This window comes from Thunnus maccoyii, chromosome 19, assembly GCF_910596095.1.
Source record: "Thunnus maccoyii chromosome 19, fThuMac1.1, whole genome shotgun sequence".
In the NCBI taxonomy this organism is placed as follows: Eukaryota; Metazoa; Chordata; class Actinopteri; order Scombriformes; family Scombridae; genus Thunnus; species Thunnus maccoyii.
Window position 1 is genome coordinate 18,951,279 of NC_056551.1, and position 17,691 is coordinate 18,968,969.

Genomic DNA, 17,691 nt, shown 5'->3' on the forward strand with positions numbered 1-17,691 from the left:
GGAATCTCTAATAATTATTCTCTTATTTGCAAAATCAGCAAATAATACTCTTTGGGGAATTTTCAAGAACCATTTCTAATTTTTTTCCCCCCTCGTAGACACCCATGCCATCACCCAGAAAGGAGCCAGTGACCCAGGCAGAGCCCAGCCTGAGCTTAGGCAGGACGACCTCTCCTCTAGGCACAAAAGGCAAATGGAGTCAGGGCCCTGTGGAGGAGGCCCTGGAGAGGCTGCTGCTCAAAACCCCTGGCCGACACAACAGCTACAGCGACAGTACTGATGGGGACGAGGAGGTGGAGGAAGCCTTCAGCCCGAGTTCCCTGGAGCACAGCAGACAGACCTGGGAGCGGAGCGTCTACCAGACCCCCAGTAGCAACCTGGGACTGGGACGCTATGACAGCACCGGTCAGCTGGACGACACCATCAACTCAGCGTTCTACTCCCCAAACCTGTCAATGACAAGATCAGACCTCAGCAAGAGGTAACTGATCAGTGTTAAAATAACGGTCATATCTGTATTACTTATATTTTCTGACATATCTGATATATAATGATGTCTTTTTGAATGTTTGGGCAGGTGTCCTTCATCCCCCGTTAATCTGGAATCATCCCCCCTGCCTATGGTGTCCTCCCACACTGCCCCGAGCCCAGACCCCCTGCCTCCTCCTCTGCCTCTGCCCTTAAACCTCACCATGTCTGGCAATGGACAAGATATGGAGGAACTTGTTCCGGTAAGCACTGAGGAAGCTCTCAGGGTAATCTAATCCAGTGATCTAAAAGTTCCCATGTTTTGAATTAAGAAGGAATACCACTACCAATAGTAATTCCTGTAACTGAGATTCCTCTCTTTTGTTAGGAAGTAGAGCTAAAGGTCTCCTTGCTGAAGTCTGAAAAAGGCAGCCTGGGCTTCACCCTCACCAAAGGTAATGATCATGGATGTTACATCCATGACATTGTCCAGGATCCAGCCAAAGGAGATGGAAGGCTCAGGCCCGGGGACCGAATGATCATGGTGCGAATTCATCCCTAATCTCTTATTCTAGTCACAGCCTGAGTTGTTGGTGTATTCATTCTAACCAAAGAGAGATTGTTTCAAGCTCGGTTTCAAAGTGTTTATCTTCTATCTCCAGGTGAACAACACAGATGTGACCAATATGGGCCACACCGAGGTAGTCAATCTTGTGCGAGCGGCCCCTCGGATGGTTGACTTGGTAGTAGGGAGGGTCCTGGAGGCTCCGAAACCCCCCATAGAAGCCCACCTGCTGCCTGACATCTCTTTCAAGGGCAGCCAAGAGCCACTGGGTAAGAAACAGCCCTCAGTAATGAAGTAAAAATCCCTGACATGCCTGAAATTCAGGCACTGTATATTCACTATTCATCCGCCTTGCAATCCCTCCCAGATGTTGCACCAGTACTTCAAGTCAAATATAAAGTTTTATTCTGTCTTCAATCCCCAGGGTTGTTACTGGATGGTGGTTGTGACAGCATGTATGGGGTCTTATTTGTGAAAGACATCTTGCCAGGATCACTTGCCTCTGAGGAAGGCAGTCTGAGACCACTTGACCTAATCCACTACATCAGTGGCGCTCCCACCCAGGAGCTCACCCTCAGTGAGAACACCAGACTCCTGGAGCTCTCCCTGGACGACCTGACTCTCAAGGCCACGAGGTAGTCTGCACTAGCAAAGAACGACATGTGTAGCCTAAGCTGACTCAGTGTTGGACAGTGTTGGCTCGACATATGTATAATAATTTCAATAACTTTATTATTCTTCTTTTTTCTCTGGCTCAAAGGGATGGAAAGCCGGTTTTCCCCGGGCAGAAAAGTGTCTCTTTTCTCAACAACAACATTAGCCCCAAGGTTTCATCCAGCATCAATGGTAAGTTTTAGATCTTAGGGGTGCCACTTGTGTGTTTTTTTTAATTATACCGACTATGATGCTAATTCTTGTCTTGACACTCTTGCACCGCCTAACAAGTATGGTGCCATTTGTTTTCTGTTTAAGGCTTTCTTAAAGGAGACGATCCAAGAGGTACAGAGTGTCTTGCAGCACTTTGTCCTATAGAGGTAAGTTAAGAAATAAATATTATTTTCATGCTCTAGATTCCTTGTTATGCTCTATAATCCAAGGTGACCCCTCATGAAAACTTGTTCCACCATTGCATTTATTCCAATTTCTACATAGAAATTCCAAGCAAACACATCTCTACATGAGTATTCTTGTAGCAGTGATATTGTGATCACCGTCATCAGCTCATGTCTGATTAGCACTTAGCTCGGCTTCGAATCAAGAATTGATTACACATTTGTTTGTTGAATATGCAGGAGGAGATCATAAAGCTGGATCTGGAGAAGCCGCAGTCAGGAGGTCTGGGTTTCTCAGTGATCGGAGGGGAGAGGGGCATCTTTGTCAAGTCTATAACACCAGGAGGAATAGCAGAGTCCACAGGCAAGCTGCAAGTGGGAGACAGGCTGCTGAAAGTGAGTGATGTTTGACATTTTGGTCAAAATTTGTGATCATCATAATATATGTACTCTGTTATTCTTCCATGTAAAAGTAGAAAACTGTTTTTCTTTTTTTGGAACAATTGATCAAGTCCATTTTCAGATTATTTATCACCAGAACAATTACTGATATCATGTAGTTCACTGCAACTCAACCTGCTCCATCAGTAGAGGACTGAATGGGTTATAGATATAACCTGTAATACAAGCTGTACACAGCAATCATGACTCACTGGCTTTTTTACTTACAGGTGAATGAAGAACTAATGACGGGCGTGTCCCACACCAAAGCTGTCACCACCATCCGTAAAGCTAAAGGCCTGGTACATCTTATAGTGTCCAGACCACCGGACCAGAACCCCAACACATACCTGGCCTATCTGCCCATCAACTCTGACAAGTGCAACGGAAACACAGGTACAAGCTTTTATAGCATTTATATGTATGTTTTGTCTGATAATTGCTTTTTTTTAAAAATGATTTATAAAGACTTACCTTTGTTCTATTTGATATAAAACGTGACTTGTAATATTAATACATATCACTCACACAACCCACTCTATTTCCAGATCTGAGTGAGGACAGTGGAGTGAAGACTAAGCTGTGTAGCCCCCATGACGAGCTGAAATCTAGCGGCTTCCCTGTCATACCACCAATAGGTATAACATAGAGGCTAGAAAATGTATTGAAAATCTTGTTAGTATGTCAAAGAACTATCATGAATGTGGTGGAATTTTACTGCCAAAATGACTCAATTTGTTAATTGTGAACCATGTTTCACAGACTATGAAGACGGCCCACTAGAGCAGCAAAGAGAGACGGAGCAGAGCGCAGAGCTCTCAGAGGACACAGACTGTGATGGCTCTTCTTTACCTGAAGATTCCCCCGAGGTACAAATCAAACCTGCTGCACCTGATGAAACACTGAAACTATAGACTGGTTATACCTGACTCTTTTTTTGTTTGCTTTGTTTAATTTTGTTATGATTCCTTCATAATTAGAGTTCCAGGAAAGTGGAATGGCAAGAAGAGAGTGTGGATGATCCAAGAAATGAAAAGTAAGATTTTTTCTTTTGGAATGTACACCTGTAAAATAGGATTGTGAATATAATCACATCTGTTCACTGTTAAATTTTGAATCAACAGTTATCTGCAAATGAGTGCTGGACAGCCAGAGGAAGATGAAATCACATGGGGAAGTGACGAACTGCCTATCGAAAACATGAACTCCAAATCAAGAGATGGTAAGACTCAATTTCTCTGACGTTAGATTTGAAATCGGACTGTAAATATGTTAAAATGATATGTGATAGAGGAGCTTTCAACATGTGTGCGAAAGAGATTTAGATGCAGACATTTAATGAGTTATTGTGAGGATGGAGTCTAAACAAAGTTGAAGTTATAGGTCACAGTCTATTTCCTTCTTAGTCAAGCAATCAAACGTCATTTGTATAGCAGATTTCATACAAGTTAGTGCAATTCAAAGTGCTTTACAGGTGAATGACAAGTTAATAATAATAAGACAAATATATACAGTCTCAGATTATACAGAATTAGTTCACTGACTAAAGGTTTTTGGCTTGACTTGACTTTAGGAGTTTGGACTTAATGTTTGTAATCCTGCTCAAACTGTCTCGTTCCTTCGTTCTGTTTTCCCTCAGACGGGCCAATCATCACAGAGGACGAGCTGACGTCTTTGCCCCTCGTCAAGGTGGTCCCTGACGGCCAGTACACGGGACCGAAGCTTAACACCGTGGTCCGCATGATGAGGGGGCTTCTGGAGCAGAAAGTCCCTCTGCAGGAGTTCGAAGTAAGAATCTCTCATCTCGGGCCACTTGTAAATGTTGAATGCCAGTGAATTCATTCGATTTAACATCTGTTTTCCTCCTTGGCAGAATCTACAAAATCTGCAGCCGCTGGATGACTGTTTAATAGGTCAGACAAAGGAGAACAAGAAGAAGAACCGCTACAAGAATATTGTTCCCTGTAAGAAAAGTTACAAACGTCTTGGCCCATGTTTCTATCACAAAAGAAAACCGAAGAGATGCTTTACCACTCCAAATTACTACATCTTATTGTGATCTAAATTTAGAGCTGATATGATTAGTCAGTTAGTCCATTGTAAGAAAAATAATTGGTTAATTGCATCAGTGATTTTTTTTTTTCAAGTAAAAATGAACTGAATATCTTTGGGTTTTGGACTGTTGGTCAAACAAAACAAGATATTTGAAGACGTTATTTTGGGCATTGGGAAATAAACAAAACGATTGATCAAAAAAATAATCATAATTAATTAATCGCTAATGAAAATAATCATTAGTTACACACATACCTAAATTGTTACATATGATTTGAAACAGCCTCTGTATGCACATACCTTTTCTAGTCGACACAACTCGAGTGGTGCTCGGCAAAGACGGGGGCTACATCAACGCCAACTTCATCAAGATGCCAGTGAAGGATGAGAACTTCATGTACATCGCCTGTCAGGGACCCTTACCCACCACTCTGGGTGACTTCTGGCAAATGGTCTGGGAGCAGAAGTCTAATGTGATCGCCATGATGACCCAGGAAGTAGAGGGAGGCAAAGTGAAATGTCAACGGTACTGGCCAGACACACCGAAGACGGCGGAGATGGTGGACGACAGGTTACAGATAACGCTGATTAAAGACCAATATCTGGACAACTTCGTCATCCGACTCATCGAGGTCAAAGACATCCAGGTGAATCTCAATAAAGATTACTCATTTTGTAATGATATGTAAAAGTTTTACACACCTTATAATGGGCACATTAACATCAGAATTTCCTCTTCTTCAGACCAATGAAATCCAGCGTGTAACTCATCTGAATTACACGGGATGGCCTGACCACGGAACGCCCACACAACCAGAGCAGCTGCTCACATTCATTTCCTATATGAGGCACGTTCATCGATCAGGACCTATAATCACACACTGCAGCGCAGGCATCGGTCGTTCAGGAACCCTCATTTGTATAGACGTGGTTCTGGGTCTCATCAGTAAAGACGCTGATGTAAGTACAACACTCTTTACGTTGTCTATCTTATATATTGTTTACATGAAGGCCTCTGATATTAAATTGGCTTTTTTGTTGAGAATGATCATGCTCTAATACCCTTTTTTTTTTTGTAGTTTGATATTTCAGATGTCGTAAGAAACATGAGACTTCAGAGACAGGGAATGGTCCAGACAGAGGTAATTTTTAAAGTTTGCTTTTAATATTAAAGGATAGATTCACAATTTTTCAAGTCTGTCTTAAAACAACAATCAGTTTCCCAAACGAACAGTGACACGTTCGTCTCTTTGTAATCATTCCTCCTGCTCATACTGACCATTAGAAGATCCCCTCAAAATGTACTTACAATATAAGTGATGGGGATCTCCATTTTGAACAAAAATGTATTTAAAAGTTTATTGAAGATAATATGATGATTCTGAGTCAATCAAATAAAATGGATATCTTCCAGAATTACAGTCTTTGTAGTAGAAAACTCTTTTTGTGTCTGGTTGGACAGTTTTTTTTCTGTTCAGCTGCAGTAGAAGGATCATAACAAAAAGAAGGAATTTGGTGGCTAACTTTGAAAGATGTCTACCTGATCTGACTAATTTGGACGGTCACATTAGATTTAAAAAGCTAATTTATGCACGGAAGAAAGGGGTGCAGACTTTGTCCCCCATCATGTACATTGAGAGTGCATTATGAAGAGATCTCTTAATGGTCAGTGGGCACCTGACTATTGTGAAAAAGATATGAAGAACTGTGAATCCATCCTGTAAGTAACTTATATCACTTATTATAAACACAGCATCCCTTTGGCTCACATGTTTTTTCACATATTTTCCTTTTTCTTTCTTTTTTTTTTTTTTACAGGACCAATATATTTTCTGCTATCAAGTGATCCTCTATGTCCTCAGATGCCTTCAAGCAGAGGAGAACATCTCGGGATAGTAGAAACCACATATCGCTGTCATGTAGAGGCTGGATGACTGTTTCAAAAGAGCAAAACAAATGGAGGAGAGTTGACACAGGCAGAAATTGCCAAATTACACTACATGTTTTTAAAATGCCTTAAAATATTCAGTTCCTTCAGAGTAAATCCTTTTAAAGAAGTCTATATTTTTATTGTTTGCTTTTTGAGTTCACTTTCTTTGGCTGCTACTCCCTTTCAATGCATTCATGAGAACTGCTGATTGTATTTCTTATTGTCACCTACAAGAGAACACTAATGTTTTATTTTCCAGATTCTTGGATATTCTAAAATTATTATGAAATGATCAATGACTTCATATTTTATGTGGAACAAAATTGTACTTTGTCTATTTTGAATCCTGTTTTGATGCTGGAACATGCCTCGACAGAATACTATGTCAGTATTTGCTTTGTAAATCTATTATACAGTAATTGCTCACTGCCTGAGGTAAATGATGAAATTCAAAGTGTACATATTCATCTCCTGAAAATTAAACTGGATACATTTTAAATGTAAAGGAACTTTTTTTTTTATATGAATCAAATCTTCTCCTTTGTGTTTATGAGTGATGACTAAAGATTATGAAGCAGTGGGATGCTCAAAAAGCGAGAGAGAGAGAGAGAGAGAGAGAGAGAGAGAGAGAGAGAGAGAGAAAAGCAAAAAATTGATGCAGCTGTTATAAGATTTGATACTGGGCTGGGAAGTGTGCCCAATGAAAAGTAGGATACTGTTAACTTGAAAATTACTACATACACACCACATAAGTTACTGCATTTAAAATATAATATAATGCATGGAATAATGAAGCCTTTAATGTTAAATCTTTTCTTCTGCATTATATTGAAAGGTGTTTGACCAGACAACCACAATCTCTGGCATCAAAATTCACCAACAGTTCACAAATTGTCTCCACAAAGATTGAACATTGGATTCAATTGTATTTATTGCCTAAATATTGTGTTGGAATGCATATTGTACAGGTATTTCTGTTACTGTGTCTATCATTTAACAAAATATGCCTGAATTAGTGCACACTAGCTATCTGATGAAACAATCTAACTGGCTGCAAATGTAGCAGAGAGCAGCAGGTGTGGCAGCAGATTGGCTGTTATACAAGTTTCACCACAACGTGGTGCCAAAATTCATCATCTCATCAGTTGTGAAGTAGGTCTGGAAACATCATCATGGGTTTAAACATATTTAACTGGACCTTACTGGCTGTTCAGTTTCCCAGTTAGATTAAATAAAAGCTCAAATTGATCAATATGTTGGATAGAATTTTTTTTCTTTAGTTAGTTGCAGGCCTAGCTTGTTACAGAAGAAGCAGTGGTTCCCAGAGTGGGTGTAGCAAGGATTAATCAAATCATCATATTGTTTTTAATAACATCTCACCACCACATGAGCTCTCTCTTCCCACATCAACCGCAGCCTCACATGTCCCATCAAAATTCCTTCCACCTTTTTTTTTTCTTTAATTTGTCCGTGTACACCTTAAATATGATAATGCTAATGCTAATGTAGCATTTTTGAACTGTCAAAACCAAAAAGCAGCGGTGTACATATATGAGCATATATACATGCAAATGTTTAAACATGTAGGTCGGTGTATTTTGATGTCTTTTCATAATATTTTGTAAGCTAATGAATATACAACATTGTTCAACTACAAGTTTATCTGCTGCTAAACAGAATTAAAGTTCTTAGGATTTATATATATATATATTCAAACCTGGGAAGAACAGCTACATGTCAGATAAATAACGACATTTTGATCAAAATTTTATTGTATTTAACTAAATTCTGAAGAGTAAATCGACTGAAAAATCTGTGCATGCGCAATAAAGCATGTGATTTATGCTTTTAACATTAGTGAAGGAATAATGGGTGAAAGACCACAAATCTGGACTAGTTCAATAAGGAGACTACAGAGACTCATTAAAACAGTTTCAGGTTTGTGAAACAAAAGGAAAAAAGGGCGATTTCACTTGATATTTCTCCATCTAGACCACACCAGACCAGGTCCAGATCAAAAACCGTTTATTTAGACTTGTCAGATCTGGACTAGATTAACAAGGGGGGCATCAGAGACTGAACAGATTCAGGGTTAGCGGGGTAATGAGGGACATGTCTGCAGGCAGGTGGGAGCTCAGGCGATTGGAAAAGGTAGAAACACAATAAGGACGCCTGGTGGGCCGGAGAGGAGTAGCAGGGTCTGAATGATAGCTGTTAGTGGACAGACGTGATTTAACTGCCTTGTTTGGACTGGAGCTAAACCACCACTATCCTCTCCCTGTGCTCCGTGTTAACGTTACTGCACTGTTTATGTCAATTTCCGTCCGTTACCTTCGTGTAATATAACATTTACGAAAGCAAACTTTACACATATGAAACACTGTTTTGGGGTCGTTTACAAGCTTAATAGATATCTGTAATTTTGAGGTGAACAGTTTTCCGTCTCTTCGTTCTCTCTTCATCATTTTTCCACACTATATTTGTTGTAACATTACAATTTAACGTTGTTCAAATGAATAAGATTCCATTAAAATTCACTGACAACCGTTTTGCCGTTATACAGCAGTTGGAACCAACCTATACTGCTAGATGTTACGATACGAGACAACACGAGCCCTGAGTCCAGTTTAAAATTGACCGAGGATGGGATTATAAAACTAGAAGAGTAGAAAAAGTCAGACGTGTGTAGGATTTAGACGTTTTGATCACTTACACGGCCACCCAAGAAGACAACAAACTCTCATAATCGGAAGCGGAAGTGACTTCAAGCCCGAATGTGACGTGTTATTTTTTTCCCCACCCGCATTCCTTGAAGACCCGCCCCACTCTACCTCTGATTGGCTCTGACCCTGATTTTTTTCCTAACTCTAGCCAATCAAAGGTAGACTAGGGCGGGTCTTCGCGGAATGCGGGTGGGAAAAAACACACGCGGACGTCACGTGACAGTGAGGACATCCCACACTGTAAACTTAATGGCAGCCTGCACATTGGCCACGCTTGCTTTGTAAAAAGAGAAAATTATCATTATTTTTTTTCACTACGTAATAAACGTCCAACATGTCAGGGCGACATAACAACAAACTGCCAAACAATTTGCCACAACTGCAGAATCTTATCAAGAGAGATCCACAGTCATACGTAGATGAGGTAAGCTAACAATGCTAAAGTTATTAGCTGCAAGGCTTCATTTGTGAATTGATGCATACGAGTACTGTCAATATACAGCAGTAATGAATCACTACTTGTACCCTTTTAACAGTTTCTGCAGCAGTACCGACATTACCAGTCCAATGTACAGATCTTCAAACTGCAGCCGGACAAACCCAACAAGGAGCTGGCAGACCTTGTCATGTTCCTCGCTCAGGTAACAAACATTGTTTATGTTTGTATCTAATGCGCCTGTCTAATGGTGATCAGTAATGTTTAGCTACTATTTTGAATTAATTCTTATTTTTATTCAAGTGTCATACACCCAAAAGGTTCCCAGGCATTAAAGGACAGGTTCACAATTTTTCAGTTGTGTCTTAAAACAACAGTCAGGTGCCCATATGAACACTGAAAGAGGTTTTCCTCTCTGTAATCATTCCCCCTGTTCGTATTGCCTATTAAGAGATCCCCTTCAAATGTGTTTTCAATGTAAGTGATGGGGGCCAAACTCCACAGTGTGTCCACACAGTCATTTTGTGCATTTAAAAGTTGATCTGAAGCTTATATGAAGCCTCAGCAGTCTGTTTTTTTCTGACCATTTTTCTTTATCGTTTTCAAATAACAAAGACTTACAACAACTAAGACTACAATAGAACTTTTTATATATATATATACTGTAAACCAAATTTCAATTAATATTTGAGTAATCCTAATAAAAGATTTGTTTCATCCATTGAGGCATGTTGGTAAAACTATTCCACAGATGTAACATGTCACCCTTTTGCCAAATATCACAAGGCTCTCATCCCAATATCACCACATACTCACAGTTTTTATGTCTATATTTGTCGTTTATACATCGTGTCGTTAAAACTCTTCTTGTCCTTCAGGTTGGTCACTGCTACCTACAGCAGCTGTCTACCTTTCCCCAAGAGCTGTGTGAGTTATTAATGAGTCACCACACAGTCCTGGAGCCGGACCTAAGAATGGTGAGAATGGCTGCAAGCTTACTGCTAGCTTATTGAAGTCATTGATCATACTTGTAGATTGTTGATATTTATGCTAATGATTTGTCACACAGCATTTAAATATAACTTTTGTCTAATGTCCCTGTCCTTGTCAGACCTTCTGCAAAGCGCTGATTCTTCTGAGGAACAAAGATCTGATCGACCCCACCGGCCTCCTGGAGCTCTTCTTTGAGCTGCTGCGATGTCACGACAAATTGCTCAGAAAGGTCAATGACCTATTCTTAACCCCAATCACCATTCAGTCATGGGCTGGTATTTGCCACGAAATGATTAGAGTATATTAAAATCCTGAAATAGATTTTGCAGAGTGAAAATATGTGATAATGTTGTTGTTTGTTTTTCTCTCTCCACAGACATTGTACACACACATTGTAGCAGATATCAAAAACATCAATGCGAAGCACAAAAACAACAAGGTTAACACAGTAAGTACATATATACACAACTCCTGATTATCTTACATGTGACTGTCTGTAATACTGTGCAGCTTTAAGTTGTCACCACTCACTATGTGTTTTGTTATGTTGCGTGTTTCAGACATTACAGAACTTCATGTACACCATGCTGAGAGACAGTAATCCCATCGCAGCAAAAATATCTTTAGATGTGATGGTGGAGCTATACAAAAGGAACATTTGGTGGGTGTCATGATTTATACTCTTGGCTTCATGAATTAGTTAGAGATCTTATTTTAAAATCTTATCATTGCTTTAACCTGGTCGTCTTCTTGTCTGTATCATAGGAATGATGCCAAAACAGTTAACGTCATTACAACAGCGTGTTTCTCCAAGGTGACAAAGGTATGTTTTTTGCTGTTTGAAAGCCATGCTTTGCTTAATTTGTTGAACAAATGGAAAAGCCTGTGCATCATCACCCGCGTTGTTTTCCTGTGTAGATCCTTGTGGCGGGTCTTAAATTCTTCCTGGGCAAAGATGAAGACGAGAAGAACGAGAGCGGTTCAGACTCAGAGGCAAGTACCAAAGATAAAGGAAGGATACTTTTATTAGTCTAGCAAAGAGTGTTTTTTTTAAGGAAAGCTATAATGCATAGGCAACACAATTAAAGAAATGGTGTAGATTTTTTTGATAAGAGTCAGTCTTATCTTCCAGGCGGAGGGACCGTCAGCCAGAGACCTGATGGTGAGATACTCCACAGGCAAGAAAACCACCAAAAACAAGAAGAAGATGGAAAAAGCAATGAAAGTCCTCAAGGTACCTCTATTGACTCTGTGATGGGACTTATATCGTTACATTTAGGTTCAGATGAATTTATCGTCTTCACTCTCTGTACTCTCTGAGCAGAAACACAAGAAAAAGAAGAAAGTAGAAGTGTTCAATTTCTCAGCGATTCACCTCATTCATGACCCTCAAGGTAAGCTTGCTCCTCCTCTCCACAACAACTGCAGCACACAAATTTATCCAAAGTTATTTGTATTAAAATACTCAACGGACTGTTTGACCTTAACATGTATACACTGTATTTTTTTTAGATTTCTCAGAGAAACTCTTGAAGCAGCTGGAAGACTCTAAAGAGCGCTTCGAGGTGAAGATCATGCTGATGGAGCTCATATCCAGATTGGTTGGAATCCATGAGGTAAGTGACGCGGCTGTAATCAGCTGTTGAACGTCATGGCAGGTGACTTAAAAAGTGTCCTTATAAAAATTGGTGACAGATTCAAAGACGCAGGAGTCTGTGCTGCTAATAAAACTTGTGAAGTTATTTCAGTTTTTAGCTTTATTTCAGCTAGATGTTGTCATTTCTACCAAATATTGATATTCTAGTATGGATAACGATGCCTAATGTACAGAACCAAGTAGTAAAGTGTGTCTGTGCTGTGGGAATCCTGCCTTGAACTTTGCATATATTTGATGAGAACACAGTATGAAAAGAATATTTTCATAGTGAGTGAATCAAGTATTTTGTTCTTTTCCTTCAGCTCTTCCTCTTCAATTTTTATCCCTTCATCCAGAGGTTTCTTCAGCCCCATCAAAGAGGTAAAAAATAACTAATTTGTTGAGTCTTTTTACTAGTTTTAATGGCACATTTCTAACAATCTGTTGTCGTCGTAGAGGTGACAAAGATCCTCCTGTGTGCTGCCCAGTCTTCCCATCAACTCGTCCCACCTGAGGTACAGTGAGATCAACAGATTTATTCCAGAAGTTAACACAGGAGTTTCACTATAACACTGTTAACTCTGTACATTCCCACTCATGCAGATCATTGAACCTGTGATCATGACCATTGCCAACAACTTTGTGACGGACAGAAACTCTGGAGAGGTCATGACTGTGGGGTAAGTAGCAGCCATGGCGATGTTTTACGGGTTTACTTTCTGGTTGCAGTGAATATTAAGTAAAATGTCAAGAAAAAATGTTCAAACCAATTATATAGTTATATATTATTATATACTCCCATCAGGCAGACACTACAGATCAATCCGTACACGCACAAATAGACTGAAAAACAGCTTCTTCTCAAAAGCTCAGACATCTCCTCAGTCTGAGACTGACATATTTATCTACTGCACAATATTTCAGACTGATATACTGCCATCACTGGGCAGGTGCAATATTTATTTTATTTGCATTTCACTTAAAGCACTGATCATGTGCAATACACGTCATTCAACGCCCCAGTACAACACCACTTCATATCTGTCACCGCACCTTTACTGCATTTTGCTGATGGTGCTGTTGCACCTTGTTAGTTGTATTTTATCATTAGTTGCATTTTATACTTTGTGTTATATTATTATATTATATTTTGTACTTATATTGCTTAGATTCTGCACTCTTTATCACTGAGATTTTAATATATCTAACTTATGTATCCTGAAGTAAATATGTGTAAACTCTTAAATGCAAATGCACCATTTGAGGATGAGGCAAATGCAGTTTTGTTGTTCTTGCATAATGACGATGAAGTTTTTGACTCTCAATATATAGATGTATTTATATATAGAGTAAATGTAACCTCTTCTTGTACTTTAGTATCAATGCCATTAAGGAGGTGGCAGCCCGCTGTCCGCTCGCCATTAATGAAGACTTGCTGCAGGATCTGGCCCAGTACAAGATCCACAAAGACAAGAGTGAGTGACTGCCAGTCTGGTTTTTTTGCCTCTGTACTGTTACCACAATGCTGAATACACTTATTAACTGATGCATGCATGTACATATGTTCACTCACAACATGCATGTGTCTGTATATTCCTCAGATGTGATGATGTCTGCCAGGGGTCTGATCCAGCTGTTCAGGAATCTTAATCCACAGATGCTGCATAAGAAGGACAGGGTGAGCTCACTGTGAACTTTACTGAAAACATCACTTTTTAAAACCTGAAACGATGTCTTCACATTTAACAACAGTGAGATTGGTGTTTGTGTAATACACTGAATGAGAAAAAGACAGTTATTTAGTCATTTATAAATGAAAAAATCATATTTTTAAAAAGAGTTATAATCCCACAATGTACTGTATTTGTATTCATGGTGTTGCATGGTCTGGAGAGGGGTTGTAATAAATGATGTTGTAGTTACAGAAGCACAAATAAACAAAGTGGCAATAGATGCAAATGTATAATAGTGACAAAGTACTACATCTCTAAGTATAGAAAATGTCACTAATTGTTAACTCTGCCTCCTTCTGTCCAGGGAAGACCCACAGAGGCATCAGCAGAGGCCAAGATCAAAGACTATGGAGAGCTGGAGGCTAAAGATTATATCCCTGGAGCTGAAGTACTGGAGGTGGAGGAGGAGAAAAAAGAAGGAGAGGACGACGAAGGTCAGCAGCTATTTGAATCGATAGGATTGGATTACAGTGTCTGATTTGATCTGCAAAACAATCTGTTTTCATACAGCACACTCTGTGTTCACAGAGATAATAGATTATCAATAGCAGGCTAATATGTTTTTCATATCTTCTGACAGACGGCTGGGAGAGTGCCAGTATTAGTGATGATGATGAAGATGGCGAGTGGGTGGATGTTCACCACTCGTCTGATGAAGACACAGGAGAAGTGGTGAGAATAAAAATGCATAGCTTGATAAATTTCACAAGGTTAGTTGTGTGTTGTAGCTTTGTCTTAATGAAAGAATGTGTTTTTTTTTTTTGTTTGTTCAAGGCGGAAAAGCTTCAGAGTATACCACTGGAGGAAAGACAAGCCAAGGCAGCGGCGGTCAGCGGCAGCAGGCTCCTCACACAAGATGACTTTAAGAAGATCCGTCTGGTCCAGATGGCAAAGGAGGTCAACGCTGCACCAGGAAAGGGCCAGAAGAGGAAGACAGTGGACAGTGATGACGAGGGTGACAACAGGTTAGAAAGCAATTTGAACCTAGACTGTAAAGCATTACATCATCTGCAAAGATTAATTTATTTTTTATATGAAACACTTGTACACTCAGGTCTTAGATTTCTTGGAATAAGAGAGTAATCAGTGATGTTTCTTGAGATGGATGATCATACTTTTATATGTTTTCTTCTCCAAACCTTTCAGAGGGGAGCTGCTGACCTTGAGGAATATTGAGAAATTACACAAGAAACCAAAAGCAGACAAGGAAACACGACTGGCGACAGCAATGGTATGTCTTTAATGCTAACTGGAGATTGATTTAAAACATTTTAGAGGTGCTCACTGGGTAAAATCATGGCATCCTAATAGACCTGAAACGCTGCTGAATCTCAAAGTCATTCGTGGGCAGTTTGCCTACTGTGTTAATAATGATGTGTTCGGATTTGTAGGCGGGAAGGACTGACCGTAAAGACTTTATCAGGAGACGGACCAAGCTGAACCCACACGCCAGCACCAGCAACAAGGAGAAGAAGAGGACGAAGAACTTTATGATGATGAGACACAGTCAGAATGTCAGAACCAAAGGCAAACGCTCCTTCAGAGAGAAACAGGTAAGTCACAACTATCAGAGGTACATGTCAGAATGAGCTGCTGTGTTTAATTGTGGCTAAATTGATTTTTTTTACTGAATATACTGTTTGGGAAACAGTCTTTGCATTTCCATCTAAACTATTTTATTTTGCTTATCCAGATTGCTCTACGGGATGCACTCCTAAAAAAGAAGAAGCAACACAAGTAGGACACATGGACATGATGTTATTCGCCTCGCTCTGGCCGTTCGATGGCCATCGCAAACCTGAACTTTGACTATGTCAAATAATATTGTACATCCTACAAGTGGCCTGTAAAACTTTGTCAGTTTAATAATGTATTATTTTCAGTGGATGAACTTCATAAATATACAGTGATCTGAAATAAACAATCTTTGGTAATTGTGTGAATGTCATTTTTACTAGCCGAGTATGGGTTTATAATTATTTTTTAATGTACATTTAAGACTTAATCTCTTTTTTTTCTGTTTATTCTGCATCTCTCATTCACTTCATAGAAGCTGGCTGATTTATTCCAGCTGACAATTGGTGTCCCATTAAATTACAAGAAAACTATGAATCTCTGTACCTTAAATTAAATGATCTTGGTTTAATTTTGGACATTTTTAGTTTTCCATTCTCAAGTTAAATAAACTCAGGTAGCTTTGGTTGTAATAAAGTTAATAAAAATAAATAAAAGGTTGCATATTAGGCTTTAGGCACTGAAAGGGAGTATAAACCTTAGTTTTCAGTCTCAAGAAATTCTGTTTTTGTACCAAGTTTTTGTTCTGAACTGATCACATTCAAAGAAATATAAGTGATTTATATAAAAGAGTGTAAATGTAAAGATTCACACCAACTGCTGTTGACACTGCTGTGAAGACAGTTTTTTGCAAATCTCAGACTTTTGCATCCATGGACCTGGATCTCACCAAATTAGTCATTTGTGGTTACACTGGTTTTTAATACATTTTATATTGAGAATTTCATCCTCATGTATAAGTATGAAATTGATCCATATTAATGTCCTGATTTCAGTGTTTCTGCCTAGTGTTTGCAAGGTACAGCAGTAGAATAGAAGTCAATCAGGCTATGAAGGAGTTGTTTATGTATAATTTTAGGATAGATTTTATGAGCCAATATAGTTTAGAGGATGGTAACAGTTGTAATTATAGTATAACAGTTCCTTACTTGGCACATTTTTAGTGTGTTACTTTGATCATATCAGTGTTATGTGCTGGAGCTTTATGTTCAATGAGACAGAAGACAAAACAAGGCAAAGTTAACTCAATCTGAGTACAGCACTTGGTGACTGAAAACAATATGTTGTGTGTTATGTCTGTCTGCCATAACTATGACTCTTTGATGTGTCAGAGCAAATAAACTAAAGTTGCAGTTAAATTGTAAGTGTTGTTGTAAATTAACTTTGACAGTGACATTCTTAAAAATACCAGAGAAATCTGTTAGTAAATAACCATGGTTGTGAATGAGTGATGAAGTTACACCATTGGTCAGCAGGTCAAGAGTTGGAGCTTCCTCATTGGCTGTTGCTCTTTGAGATGATGGAAGCAGTGTGACGCAGAGTGACGTGTTTCCTGCTCAAGCTCTTGGCTGCAGGAGTGAAATCGGCTAAACTCCTGTTTAATAGCAAGATAATTAGAGTAGTTATAATTAGAAATAAAAGAAGTTATCTTTCAAATCAAACATCCAAAGTTATGAGTGGAAAGTATTGTTCTTGCAATTGCATTTATAACCTTTTTTGACACACTTTACTAACAAATATTCCTGGGACCACCACAGAAAATTGCAGACGAACATTTAATATCCAGGAATTCACATTGTAGATCACTGAATGTCCCTGTAACAAATTGGCCACAATTTCCCACATTGACCATACAAGGTCCAGCCACACACTAGGTTTCCTAGTCTTGTTTATTTTGCTTTGAGTTAAAAATAGTAAGCTTACCCACACCCTTAAACATTCCTGCATGATGTTAGTCTAAATATATTGGAAGATGTGGTGATAAACTTATCAGCATCACAGATGAAACAACCGACGAGCTTAAAATTTCCCATTGTTTGACTTTTTAAGCACAAAGAGCTTTTAATTAGCTTTCTGCTTTGCTT

General features: G+C 39.1%; 2 protein-coding genes across 2 annotated transcripts in view; both read left to right on the forward strand.

The window, feature by feature from the left end:
• Positions 1 to 7,010, forward strand: part of ptpn13 (protein tyrosine phosphatase non-receptor type 13) — a 48,828-nt gene extending 41,818 nt beyond the window's left edge. The window contains exons 31-49 of the mRNA XM_042394394.1: positions 99 to 481; positions 578 to 731; positions 857 to 1,012; positions 1,131 to 1,302; positions 1,458 to 1,668; positions 1,794 to 1,879; positions 2,006 to 2,067; positions 2,326 to 2,481; positions 2,757 to 2,922; positions 3,075 to 3,164; positions 3,289 to 3,395; positions 3,507 to 3,562; positions 3,651 to 3,748; positions 4,166 to 4,314; positions 4,400 to 4,490; positions 4,891 to 5,228; positions 5,326 to 5,541; positions 5,661 to 5,723; positions 6,400 to 7,010. Of these exons, the coding sequence (XP_042250328.1) occupies positions 99 to 481; positions 578 to 731; positions 857 to 1,012; positions 1,131 to 1,302; positions 1,458 to 1,668; positions 1,794 to 1,879; positions 2,006 to 2,067; positions 2,326 to 2,481; positions 2,757 to 2,922; positions 3,075 to 3,164; positions 3,289 to 3,395; positions 3,507 to 3,562; positions 3,651 to 3,748; positions 4,166 to 4,314; positions 4,400 to 4,490; positions 4,891 to 5,228; positions 5,326 to 5,541; positions 5,661 to 5,723; positions 6,400 to 6,477 (2,832 nt within the window). The 3' untranslated portion in view covers positions 6,478 to 7,010. The remainder of the gene's footprint in view (positions 1 to 98; positions 482 to 577; positions 732 to 856; positions 1,013 to 1,130; positions 1,303 to 1,457; positions 1,669 to 1,793; positions 1,880 to 2,005; positions 2,068 to 2,325; positions 2,482 to 2,756; positions 2,923 to 3,074; positions 3,165 to 3,288; positions 3,396 to 3,506; positions 3,563 to 3,650; positions 3,749 to 4,165; positions 4,315 to 4,399; positions 4,491 to 4,890; positions 5,229 to 5,325; positions 5,542 to 5,660; positions 5,724 to 6,399) is intronic.
• Positions 7,011 to 9,442: 2,432 nt separating this feature from the next.
• Positions 9,443 to 15,986, forward strand: sdad1 (SDA1 domain containing 1). Its single transcript, XM_042394393.1, has 22 exons — positions 9,443 to 9,658; positions 9,771 to 9,875; positions 10,549 to 10,647; positions 10,782 to 10,892; positions 11,040 to 11,111; positions 11,224 to 11,324; positions 11,429 to 11,486; positions 11,582 to 11,656; positions 11,796 to 11,897; positions 11,988 to 12,057; positions 12,176 to 12,279; positions 12,623 to 12,680; positions 12,756 to 12,814; positions 12,903 to 12,979; positions 13,677 to 13,774; positions 13,901 to 13,977; positions 14,337 to 14,466; positions 14,613 to 14,704; positions 14,807 to 14,997; positions 15,179 to 15,263; positions 15,424 to 15,585; positions 15,726 to 15,986. Exons 1-22 carry the CDS (start codon positions 9,569 to 9,571, stop codon positions 15,771 to 15,773), a joined length of 2,064 nt encoding a protein of 687 aa, XP_042250327.1. The 5' UTR covers positions 9,443 to 9,568; the 3' UTR covers positions 15,774 to 15,986.
• The last annotated feature ends 1,705 nt before the right edge of the window (positions 15,987 to 17,691 follow it).

Coding starts and splice junctions, on each gene's coding strand:
- sdad1 (XM_042394393.1), top strand. CDS start 9,569: ATGTCAGGGCGACATAACAACAAACTGCCAAACAATTTGCCACAACTG. Junction 13,775..13,900: donor CAAGATCCACAAAGACAAGA/GTGAGTGACTGC, acceptor TATATTCCTCAG/ATGTGATGATGTCTGCCAGG. Junction 14,467..14,612: donor AGAAGGAGAGGACGACGAAG/GTCAGCAGCTAT, acceptor ATCTTCTGACAG/ACGGCTGGGAGAGTGCCAGT.